The sequence below is a fragment of the Galendromus occidentalis genome, unplaced genomic scaffold (assembly GCF_000255335.2).
Source record: "Galendromus occidentalis unplaced genomic scaffold, Mocc_1.1 scf7180000076583, whole genome shotgun sequence".
Lineage (NCBI taxonomy): Eukaryota > Metazoa > Arthropoda > Arachnida > Mesostigmata > Phytoseiidae > Galendromus > Galendromus occidentalis.
Window position 1 is genome coordinate 1,386,441 of NW_003804572.1, and position 12,995 is coordinate 1,399,435.

At 50.4% G+C, this 12,995-nt stretch overlaps 1 protein-coding gene across 1 annotated transcript; it reads left to right on the forward strand.

Moving 5' to 3' along the window:
- Positions 1-303: 303 nt before the first annotated feature.
- LOC100909202 (serine/arginine-rich splicing factor 5) lies at positions 304-3,309 on the forward strand. Its single transcript, XM_018642243.1, has 7 exons — positions 304-412; positions 767-904; positions 1,024-1,162; positions 1,293-1,381; positions 2,109-2,185; positions 2,274-2,426; positions 2,560-3,309. Exons 2-7 carry the CDS (start codon positions 770-772, stop codon positions 2,957-2,959), a joined length of 993 nt encoding a protein of 330 aa, XP_018497759.1. The 5' UTR covers positions 304-412; positions 767-769; the 3' UTR covers positions 2,960-3,309.
- Positions 3,310-12,995: the final 9,686 nt, after the last annotated feature.

Consider the following 12,995-nt stretch of genomic DNA (forward strand, 5'->3'; position numbering starts at 1 on the left):
AGAGATTCTTGCAACGAGTCGCCGAAGAGCATTGATGCCTTGCTGATGACACTCTGAGCCCGCGTATATCCAGCGGAGCCGGGGTTGAATATTCCAAGAACTCCGAGCGGGTCGCCGACCCCGGTAGCCGAGGAGCAGGCACAATCAAACTTCAGCTACTAGAAGTGTGTAGAGCTCTTACTGACAGTTTTCGTTCGAAATTGGCGCCATTAGCTCCAGTAGAAGAGCCGCACCGGAGGCCATATTGGATTTTCAACTTCGAGCTCTCTGAGCATCAGCGAGTCGTTGTTCTCCGTGCGTTAGAAGCAAGACGCGTGCTACCGGGAAGCAGTTTTCGCTTTGGTCCCGTATCTGTACATCCATTTGACATCACCCTTAGCCAGCAGTTGCCACTCTATTTTTTGAATTCGAGGTAAGACAAACGTCCGCCATTCGCATATAGAGCCGTAGACTTCTCTCCGCCCGCGACATACAATTCCCGCAGAAAGCCGGCTTCGGAGATCGCTCGCCGCTCCCTTCAGAAAGGGCGGCTCCGATGCAATTGTTTCGCCTCCGCAAAGTCCTTGTTATGATTACTACCAGATTCCTCATGTGTCGGCTTGAAGTAGCCTAGGCGGCGTAACAATTCGGATGGCGCGAAGTCATAAGCGAAAAGAGAGCGTCTTCGGTCGTGAAATCATGAACGCCAGCTGCGACTGGAAGTTTCCGCCAAGAATAAAACCTGACCGTCATCAGAGGGAATGCTTCAGTTCAATTTGTATTTCAGAGTATGGGTAGGAGCAACGAAGGTCGTTTGTACGTAGGCCGCCTATCGCATCGAACACGTGAGCGCGATTTGGAGCGCCTATTCTCACCCTACGGAAGAATTCGCGAAATACTTCTGAAGTCCGGCTTCGCGTTTGTCGTAAGCTCCTCAATCCGGATCAAGAATATGGCTATTTGAGTCCTATGGAAAAAGGGCTCGGAGCGGCGAACCTTGAAAATTCTATGAGGATGTATATCAGGCTCACTTAAATTCTCCAGGAATTTGAAGACACACGGGATGCCGAAGACGCATGCTACGAGCTCAACGGGAAAGACCTTCTCGGTGACAGGATCGTAGTAGAGATGGCTAAAGGCACTGAAAGAGGTCGCGGCGGACTCCCCATGAGGGGACAGCGCGGTAAGTGGACTCCTGATAGTGAGGATACATACAAAATTTAAATAATTAATAATATATATATATATATACATGTACTGAGTGTGGGAATGTTTGAGGAAGGGGGAGTGCTGAAACGGATCTATAATTCCAGATAAGGGATGGATGGACAAGTACGGACCCTTTAAGAGAACTGATTATCGGGTCATCGTTGGCAACCTATCAACGAGGGTCAGCTGGCAGGTAAGCGGCGGAAAGCTCAGAGGAATACTCGTTAAGTATCATTCGATTCTCTTGCCGAATTCCCGATTGCAGAGCAAAAATCTCAGGCTTGACCTGTTCAATTTTTTCTGTGGGAATCGCTTATCGATGAATTCGTCAGAGTCATGAGGATTGGGTCCGATACGGGGAATCGTATCTGATAATTATGTTCATGGTCGGTTGGTTAACCAAGAGTTTGTTTGCTTCCCGTCTCTGTCAACCATCCACCTCCAAATGACAACCTCAATCAGTGATGATGATGATCATGATGATGATGATGACGACGACGGTGTCGCGTGGTCTCAATGAATCAATGATGATGACGATGATGATGATCATAGCATTTCCCGATGAAGCATTGGCACTGGCAATGTAGCGATGAGGCGATGATTCGGGCAGACAAATCGATCAGTAGCTTGTGTCGAGGTGAAGAACACTTCGTTGAGTGATACAATCCAGCTAGCGAGCGCACGGGCTCGTCTCCATTGCTCAAATGTTGTGTCTTCCCACAAGGGAAAGGTAACTCTGTCATGGATCACCCCAGCACAGAAGACTACATACGTGAAAACACGATCCTCATACGTCTCTTATGTCGATTTTATGGTAGACACAAAATGATTTGAGCTGAGCGCCACCACAGCCAAGGAAAGAACACTTTCGAATGAGTTAGTGTCCGGGATGAACTCACGCATTTTTTTCTCGCTGTCAGGACCTGAAGGACATGATGCGCAAGGTCGGCTGTGAAGTCTGCTACGCTGATGCACACAAACATCGCAAGAACGAAGCGTAAGTATCGGTCGTTTTCGCCGGGAATTTTGGAGCGCGGGACTCTCTCGTGAAGTTGAGCCGGTATGAGGATTTCCGTTGATTTCAGGGTCATCGAATTCGCCACAAGATCAGACATGAAACGCGCCATACAGAAGTACGACGGACACGAAGTCAATGGTCGGAAGATGGAGGTGCACGAGGACCGCAGAAGTCGCTCTCGGTCCAGGTCCAAATCGAAAAGGAGCCGTAGCCGATCCGGGTGAGCTAGCTCATGTCTCACATATCATTCATCCAATCCGAAAATCCGAAAAAAAAAACTTCCTATTCCCGATCACAACCAATTAATGATCATTCGGAAGAATTTTTCCTAATACGCGCGATTTATCCTGCAGGGGTCGACGCTCAGCTTCTCGATCAGCAACTCCGCCGCGCAAGAGAGCGCGCTCCGGCTCTAGATCGAAATCCCGGTCCCGATCTGGCTCCCGAAACCGCTCGGTGGAAAGGGCTCGGTCCGGCTCTCGAAGTCGTAGTCGCTCCCCGGCGAGGGAGTCTCCGGAACGGAAAAACGGTTCCCGGCGGAGCGCATCCAGGGAGAAAGCCAGCCCTCGCCGGAGTGACCGCTCACGATCTCGCAGCGATTCTCCGAGACCTCGAGATGGAAGTCGAAGCCGCAGTCCTCGGGTCAGGAGTTCGTCCAAAGACGACAGGAGCGCCTCCAGAGAGAGGAGTGTGTCCAGGGAGAGAGAAGACTCCCGCGAGAGAGCTAACGGAGATCGGGATGAAGACGATTAGACTGTAGATTCCGCTGAGCAGCCCGCTGTCGAATGTACGCCGGAACTCCGTACGTTTATCGATTAGGAGAAAAATATCCTAAACACTCAAGGTCTGCCTCACCATTTCCTTCGAAATATCAGTAACTGAAAGATCTTAATCCGCTGAAAAGTTCAGAATTCCAATCTGCCTCGGTGTACCGGCAACCGCCTCCACGACGATTATTAGGAAGTTATGATTAGAAAAGAAAACCTGACTTGGACCGTGTATATATCTCGTGTTGGCGAAGCCCTCTGCCATCGATGATGAATATGGGAGCTCGCCGTAAGAGCTCAGTTCAAAGAAAAGGAATAAAACAGCCGAGGGAGTACATTAAACGGAGGAATTTTCTTTTCGCAATTCACCGATTATTATCGAGGGGTTCGGGGCACGGGAATTTGTCTCCGCGGGACTGAATCCCAGAACGTCCAGCCTCCGTGGTCTATCTGAAAGTAGGGAGTACTGGCGAACAAAGACAGCTCCATGAATTCAATGATTCCAGGAGGACTCATTTGTGGTCCTTCGGCTCCGGAACCCAGGCTTCCCTTCTGCGATCGGGGCGTAGGAAGAACTATCCCAAGACTCGCAACACTCTGACCGAGGTACGGCTCCCTGGCTCGATGTGGCAGGGATCATAATTTCAATGTCGAACCGCATGAGGTGCGCGTGGGAAAAGTTGCCCCCCCACGCACCTGATAGACCCCACTGCCTCGTCCCCGAATCGAACCGCTCAGTCAGGAGCCTCTGACTGAGATAAGATCTGGTGTAGATATGTTCCGGTCGCATCGTAAAACAGGTGTGGGATCCCGCGTCGGGAGGGTTTTCTCCGCGCAGAATATCAGAGCAAGCTGCCGACACTCGTCGACGTGAATGGGTAAGTTCGCAGGATCCAGGTTCAGACATACACCGCTATGTCCTCAGGGGGTCGTTTTTCAAGGACTGCTTCCAAGGATTTTCCCAAGATTGCGGCTCCGAATGGGAGGAACGAGATCTTCCGGGAAATTGTGGCTGTCTGGGAGGCTTGAGCGCTTGAGACTAGGGTTTAGTTGGCAAACAAATTCTTCCACTTAGGGGAACCAAGTCTGGATGAGACCACGTCGAGGGGGAGAAATACTCTCTCGAGACCCTCCCAAGCAGTCGTCCTGCAGAGGGCGTAGGGGAACTTTTGCGGTCAACTTTATTGGTTTCGGAAAATCGGATCTGAGCGCATTGGCTTCACGTTGAAGAACATTGGACGGCAGAAGCAATCATTTGCGAGTGAATCTCCCGCAATGGTCGGCCCCACGATTCTTCTCCTGGATTGAATCTGCTTGCCGTGGTTTTTGTGCAAGATTGATGTATTTCTGTAGACCACCGAAGCGGAGCTAGGCTCGGTTCCCTTTTCTCTACTCACGATTCGAGCCTCTGCTGCGTCCAAAGTTATGAGGGCAATCGAACGCTCGAGACAGTCAATTTCCATCAGATCCGAGCTGGTCGACTGGGGAACATAATCCGTTTTCATGAATTTGGCCATTCGAGACTCTGAGAAATCCAATGGATTCTCTCGCAGGGATCGTCGAGAGAGTCCCACAGTGGATCTCATCGAATGCCGAATGCTGCTATTGCGATTCTCGTTGCTCGTCGAAAGACTCGCCGCGCGTGACAGGGAGCCTGGCTGCGAGCGGCGGTTCACGTCGTCACATCGAAATTGATATACTTGAACAAATTTCGTCCGCTGTGGAGGAAAAACCCCGAGAGGGTTCCAACAGCGAGAGGACCCGCGACGTGTTATTGTCTCTAGAGTCGTGTTTCGGGTGCTGCGCAGAATCTTTCGCCGATGCGCCTATCCTGCCGCTACGCCTTGGCGTTTTGAAAATGGATCAATCTCTCGTACCGAGTCCTCCTCGAGTTTCATTATCTCAATATCTGAGATACGAGACGGAGCATCCGGAAACGGAATGAATTCCAGGTTCCGCATAAACGTCAGAGTCCCGCCTCGTCAAAAGGAATGGTTGATCATGGTCGAACATAATAGTCTAGGCTTCAATGTTGATTCGGAGGTTTGAATTCGTAGTTCCTGAAATCGCTCCAGGACTACGCACTTCGATCTGAGATTCAATATCTTGCTGTTCAGGGTCATCACCGCCACGCCACTGGTGCGAGCTTGAATCGCTGATCCAAAATCGCTCTCGGGTCCGTGAGGCGGAGTCCGAGAACGCAAAGCACATGAAATTGTATCCTGAGTAGTTATCATCAGATCGATTTCATTCCGGGATCCCGGGAGCGGAGTAGCCAAGAGCCGGACCAGGAAGAGCCGTGCTACGGACAGTCTCACAAAGAGACTGGAATCGGAACTGCAATAATCGCGTCCCGCTGGACAATCAGACACTGCGATCGATGCGCGAAAATCGACTCAGGCAAGAGCTGAGTCCAAAGAGCAACAGCGATCTATCCGACCAGTCCGACCAATCAGATTATTCCGTTTGAGCACGGGAACTCCGAGGTGATCCAGCTATGGACTGGAGAGCTACCAGGACAATCAAATCTCACGCTTGCAACTCACGGAATCCCTCCTCAGAGAGCCCGCTAGATGAGAATCCGCCCGCTTTGGACCATGATAATTGGCCGGATGATGCTGATCCGGGAGTCGCTGGGTCGGGCAGCCACGACTTCGAATGGAGAGTTTTTGCAGCGAGGTGTTTATTCGGGGCGAACTCGGTTTCCTCAGTCCGGGGGACTGTCTGCTCCCGAGCGGCGAGCGACGTCATCTCTTTCATTCAAGCCGTACCGACCGCACCGACCCTGTTTTTCGAGGCTGCATATAATTCGAGATTCGAAACGGGCGACAGAAGCCTCGCGACCTGCTCACACTGTAATCAGTATTCTCGCATACCGACTCACGTCGGCTCGACCGAATGTGGCGCACAAAACAGACGCCAAGCCCCTCCCTATCTCCCCCATGCCACCTAGAGCATAGAACTGGGAATCGGATGCCTGAGCGAGATCAATAGCTTGGAATCACTTCGTCAGGTATATCCCCCATTCGAGGATCATTCCGGTGACCCATGAGAGGTCCGTAGCACAACGGGCTGCGAATAGAGCTTCGGGATCAGCCGCGATTTCCTCCCAAGGGATGTCGAGAAAGAACTTGAATTATTGGGGATTTACAGTTCGCGCGCTGTTCCTGCTCATCTTGGTGTGTCTGACAGTGTCGCGGTCGCTGTATTGCGAGAGACTCAGCCAGAACGGTACTCCAGCCGGAGATTACGGTACCCTGCGACATCGGGGCACAATCATTAGGACCAAGCGAAGCTGGTCGACGGGCACCGGCTCGAGCATACCACGCCGTCAATTGTAGAATGCAGTCTTGTTCGGCTCCAGCTCTCATCTCATGGGGGAGGGCGGGACTCTCAATCGAAGAGCGATGATCGCTTCCGGCCAGCGCTTGTCGAGCGAACCTGTAGAGTATCCTACCCTGAACATTGTCGAGCAGACTGAGCCGATACAGAACCATCGATGATATCGAGATTCCGGGGCATCAAAGGCCATGGGACCGTACTGGCCGGTCATATCGGAGGCTATCCAGGACGGCCGAACTCGAGTGCATCGTCCGGGGCGACTTATTCGTAGCGTTTTGCATACCTGAGTCGTGCTGTCCTTCTTCCTAATATATACAATGAATTGGGGATATTTGGATTTTGACATGGCTAGTCCCCTCGGGAGCTCTCGTGCTACGGAGATCGATCTCGGATTCCCCTCAGGAAGGAATACAACGAGTGGCAATTCCTGAGGCTCACTCGCCGGGCACACATCGGAGAGGAATCCTGAATCGGGCTCGGAACTGTGATTTGCTCGATCGATCCGGTTTCCTGCGACGAGGGACGATCTTCCAGCGATTTTCCCGGGGCAGTACGTATTCACCTTCACGACAAAAAAGAATCGTTCGCCGAATGCCGCCCAGGGAGCGTTGGGGCGGCATGTGGAGCGCTGCCGTGAAGTTGAATGTGTGACTCCAACACCGGAGCTCCGGAGATGAACGAGCGGGAAGCCGGAAAGAAAGGAGACCGAGCTAAAGCCCGGGAACCCATCAGCCTTCCCGCGGTTTGGGAGTCCGAAAAGCGTCGTCATCATACATTCCGCTGATGACCGATTCCGAGTGCGTTGCATCGTGCGAGCTGTTTGTTAGCGTTTCGCGCTCTCTTGAGGCTCTCGTGTTGTCATGAGCACTTTCCACACTCCATCCGTCGTCGAGATCGTTGCGGTCGTCGACTGATGTCTCTACAGGAAACTCAGAGTGACTCTCTTGTTGCGCCGCAGCCCTCTCAGTTGATTTCATGCGCAGCTCGCTGCGGGTTGGGCTCTCAATCCCTTTGCGCATCTGCCCACACGTCTGACCGTCCGCCTGTTCATTTAGGAACACCAAATTCCACTCTCACCGACTGTTGTTGGTTGGGTCGAAGCCAGGCTCTTTTGTGACTGTTTTGTGTCCGAACCACGCGTCATCATAGCGTCATTCAACCACACCCTCACTAATGGCTGCTCGCTCACGGTTGCGGCTCCCCCATGCCCTCGAACTCTCAACGTCCCGCCTGTTTGAGTCTCCATTGCCTTTTTTTCTGTCTCATTTGTTCTCACACGGCTGTTAGCTCTTTCTCGACTGTGGGAGAGGGCTCTTCATCTTTGTAAAGTTGCGGTTCGACAAAAGTACCTTTTGGGGCAAAAGTCCTTACACGCAAACAGCCCTTCTTGAAAGGAAAGAAAGGCAGGCTCTCGTTATGTTCACGCCGAGCAGATTTCAGCAAGAGCTCGTCCATCGTTGCCAGATAAGTGAGCTTGCATATCCTCTCGGTGGAGGACGTTGGCCTCCCAGTCTGCCATCAGATCTTGGAAAAACTGCGGACTCGAGGAGATTCTCGGAATTCCTCTGGTCTCCCAGTCTGGCGATTTAATATCCGAGCGATGCGGCGTCTCCGGAGCAGCGAACCCAATCGCGTGGTCTCTGAGGTGCATGATGCGCCCTGTCCTGCTCCGTCCGTTTGTAGCTCAGGTGACCTGGCGCGGAATTTTCGGAGAGGACCGATGGTGCGTGCCGACATAGTAGATTTCTACAAGGTCCGTGAATCGTGGTGCAACGACCGTGCGAGCTCCGGTCAGAAAGGCTGGATTGGGGATTGAATGGAGGGCCTCTTTGGTTTAATAGTTTATTATTTTGATTCGATAAGAGTAACAATATTATACGTAGTAATTGTAATAATAATAATCGTCGTCATTACAATCAGTATCATTCATAGTCGCCTCCTGCGTGGTTGTGAGTCCGACCGAAAATGACATCAGTTGTTTTGCAGTAGTCAAATGATTTGATGAACAATCCGGCAGTCAGTTGAAAGTCTCAGCCTAATCTGACCGCATTGACCGCACTGCGGACCATTTCCGGAAGAGCAATTTTCGTCTTTCATTATCGTCCCTTCTTTGCGTTTTCTATATCTATATACAATTCTGGACAGGCGCCGACTTGCAACGTCGGGGCTCGTTTCTCGTCACCGTATGTCATCTTAATTATTGTTGTTTCCGTTGTTTCTTCGCATCGACCCCCTATATCGAAGTGAACTGTTCATTTGTCGTTTTGTTGTCTGAAGAATCCTGCCTCTCCATTCTCCCTATTTTTGTTGTAGGTTGTAGCTTGTCGATACTCCAAAAAGTTTCTGCTGGTCGGAATACATTATTTCAAGAACACAGATGGAAGTTCTACTAGCCCAGTTCTAGTATGGGGGCTCTATCCACATAAGTCATGATGGAAGGTAACGAATCGAAAGGGGTGAAGGAGTCAGCCTCTTGATTGAACGGAAATCGCATCACCAGGATTCTTCGCGAATCGTTCAAGAGGTTCCGAACGATTCGTTGTAACGCGTGAACGAAGCCCGAAAAACGCTATGCTCTCGATACGAGTAGCGAGCTAGGATGTGGCAAATATCAAAAAACGAAGCTACGGGAATGAACGAAAGAAATTGAAAAAACGATTGAAGTGAAGACGATAGTTCTCAATTACCGGAGGAGGTGGTTATCGATGGCTTCGTTGGGTCTCTGGTTGTCTGTCAGTTGCAGGAGAGAGGAGGAACGGAGCACAGGAGGAGTTTAGGAAAACGTTCTGTGTTGGGTAATTGAAATCACCACGAACGGTATGAGGGCGGCGTCCTTGTAATTTCATTGTTTCTCGCTTGTTTCTTCCCATTATCGATGGTTTTTTTTCTACAGCACGATGAGGTGAGAAGCTCTTCCTCTGCTGTCTCATATCATGTGAATCATCAATTTTCCCTCAGTCGTTTGCTTACTTGCTTGGTTAGTTCTTTTGGGGAATCGAGAACCACTGTCCGAAGGCTTCTACATCTCTATGAATATGATTCACCGTCGTCTCCACGCAAGCTGCATGCCATTTCTTAAAATTTCGAAGCTCTAAGGTCGATATTTCCTCTCAGCACGACCGAAACTCGTTGCTCCTACTACTGCCCTGGCGGCGGCGCGTATAAAATTCGAAAGTGACCAATAATCTTTATCTGCGCGGATGGTTTAGGTAGTAGCAGCGAAGTTGTGATAGTAGTAGTTGAATCAGTACTGAATGTGTATGCGTATAAGGAGCAGATGCTGCTAGACCGTTGTATAACAATACAGCCAGCTTGATATCGTCGCAGAGGCAACCCTATCCATGTTAGTAATAGGCACTTGTCATCAGAGAACAGCCTTCGGCCTCTTGATCTTCGATAGTTGCTTGACCTTGAGAGAGTCAAAGTACATATTTATCGTCGTCGTCGTCATCATCATCATTGTCATCATAACGTGAGAATCCCGACATGAAGAGGTAGGGTCGCTGTACAGGCCCTCGAAGGAGTGATTCACTATCGATCAATCGGAGCTCGCTCACCGATTTTCCCGGCGAGCACGGAAAAACTATCTGGATATGATGACTTCAACAATGATGCGTCAAAGTGTGGGTGCGCAACAGCCGATCGAATCCAAAAGATGCCCTCAGCCACCTTCCATCAGTACTTGCGTACATAGAATTAGCCTTTTCGTTCACAGTCAGAAAGTTTCCAAGGCGTAGGGCGTTGACGACGAGGAGCCTTATACCGCTAACAAGGAATGTGAGAAATCGGCTGTGGGAACCCAAGCAAAATTTTCAGATCGTGATGAACACGGACGAAGCGGAATGGGGATTTCCCCCGTTGCGAACGTACACGAGGGGTCATTGGCGGATGATTTCTTGCACGTTTCGTCTCTGTTCGACTACGAGGAGCAAAGGAATCCGACGGATGCCTTAGCGAACGATTCGGCGAACACAAAACGATAGTAGATGCCAAGCATGTGCTTCATCATCTATAATATTTGCACTCGATCCTCCACTCCACCTCTTCTCTTTATACAGCAGAATAATATCATATCACCATCTCGCATATAAATATGGAGTCTCCCGATTATTCCTTTCGCTCTCTCTCCCCGCTGTCAACAAAGTCGGTCGTACGTTCAAAAACGGTCCTCAGGATGAGTTGACTCATTAGGAAAATGTGTTCGGGGTGAGGGTTTTAGGCAGCAAGACGTGAGCTCAGGCATTATCACGACGACAAGATGAAATTGCGGCGACTGCAGGTATTGCAACTCGAAATACCGCCACCGCTGATGTTGCTATAATGATTAGTGATGATTGTTTCAGTAACATGGGGTAAGTACCTGGAGTACAGGTTGGAAAGGTGAAGGAAAATGTCTCAATGAGGAACGAGAAGAATCATGGAGCGATGAATGCATGAAAACGCATCAGAACCAGATGAAGTCATCTGAATGAAGTTCTGTCAGAGACTCCTTTGTTTCCTGGCAGGAGACGATTTCATGATTTGAGGCTTACTGCCTCGGGGGCGTCAGCGTCGGACTGCGCAGTGCCGGCCCGATTTCCTGATTCTCGATTTTCCGTGCCTTTGCTTCGGACCAAACGGACGGGAATACCGTATTCATCAAGTACGCGGTGACAAATCGTCGTTGTTGCTCGAATGATCGATTGCGACATCGCAGATGGTTGGGAGTGATGGGATGAGGCCTTACGTAGCTGTTCGTCTCGAAACCTGCCAGGAATCCATGGGCTCTCTTTAAAAATCACGTCACGTAAACTAATAACGAAATCGATGATGAAAGTTAATGCCATAGTATTGGTCGGCTCTTGTTGGCTCCGCTATTCGGGAATCCGTTCGGGTTGAGAAATTCTTCCAGACAGGTTCTGTGAGGTAAGTTTCGCCGAGTGCGAGCGCTACCTAAGCCGTGGCATAGCTATGAGATTTCCTCCGAAATTCGGTATCATTAGCTAATCATAGCGTCAGGAAGCTTCGTCCTATAGTTTCTCTTGGTGCTTGATTTCATTAGGTCGTTGATGAATGAGTTCCTCGAAATGAAACTCGCTCCATTGAATGAAGATCCGAACCCCCTCGAGGCCTGAACGGGAGCCAATAGAGCACCCGAACGCACTCAGCGAAGGGTTCCGGCAGAGGAAAAGTCGACGCCCTATGCCACGGTTTCAAATATGAATGAGACGAGTCGCCGCCATGGTGGACAGGTGACACTCGACAGACACTTTAACCGTAATCTCGTCGCCTATTGATGTCGTTCGCCGCAGCGGTACACGAAAAAAAGTTCCAGCTGGTCGCTGACCATTAGGGGTCGGCAAACATTCATGATCTTGTGTGGTCGACGTACAAAATCACACTGATTGATGATTATGCTCGTAACAATGGCGAACTCCGCCGATGTTGTGGAAACGAGGGCAAATTAAGTGCGTAGAGCAGCACATGCCGGGAACTAATGGGAAAATGCTCGGACAAAAGCTTTCTCATGTCGAATGTCGCAGAGGCTGAATCAACTGCTCGGGATGGGTCGAAAGATTCCGGGTGATCAACAGGCATTCTTTGGAGAATATCGATGCGCTACTAATTTCGATTGCGATACTCGTGAATAACTCGTGACATTCCAGAGGAAAGAATTGTGACTTCGCTCGGCTTGGGACGATATGTTGAGAAGAGTATCTCATATCCGGTGCGAGTAAACCGCCCCGAAATATTCATCACTGTGATCATTGCCCACCAGCGTCGCGTCGGTCATTGCCAGCGCAGCGTCGGCCTCGCGGTCCGAATAAGCAGTTTGTCTGTCATCTGTCCAGCACTACGGAACGACACGCGATGGTGATTTATACGTCCTCCCGTCGATCTCACAAAGCTCCAGAAGATGGAGAAGATAAAGACAGAAAAGACAATCACCGAATCGAAGGTATAGGTACTTCTCTCATAGAAAATCGTCGGTCGGTGCTATAGTTTTCGCTAGTGACTTGTGACCATACAATACACACACCAATGGTTACATCGTTTCTTTTGGGTATCGATGGGATCAAACTTCCCGTGCATCAATCACTCAAAGTCAATCCTGTTCCGGTGCTGAGAGAGTTTGGGATCCGAGGTTCCATGCGAAGGTGTCCCGAACGGATGCCGACGGACTCGATCCGTCCGTGACTGGTGATGGGTAGCTTGGGTACGGAGGTAGCATCCACTCCGGATAATTAGGGATCGGTCAACAAAGTCAGTGTCATGTAAAGTCGTGTGTTCAGTGTTCTGGATGGGCGCCCCCCCGGATTTTTTTTCATTCTCTTCACGACAGCAGCAGTGCGATTGGCTCTTATGCCTAACGGCTGGTGGAAGGGGATAATGGTTTTCCATTCCGATTTCTTTCGAGCGACTCAGAAGGCACCCTTGATCTATGAGAGTGTTGCGTGCGAATGCGGGTCGAGAATGCGGAGGGATCGAATCCTAACTCTCGGCGTCCTGTGCCTCGGAGCTCACAGGAGGACGCCGCTGCGGGACCATCGCCGTCGTATCTTCTTCCTCTGAGCTTGCGCTCAGAAAGACGATTCCCCGTCGTTTCGACGAATTCAATGGTGACGACGTACCTAACGGATAATTCGACGAATCGATAGATCGAGCTGCTCTCAAATGCCGCTTGGTGACTTCAAAGAAAT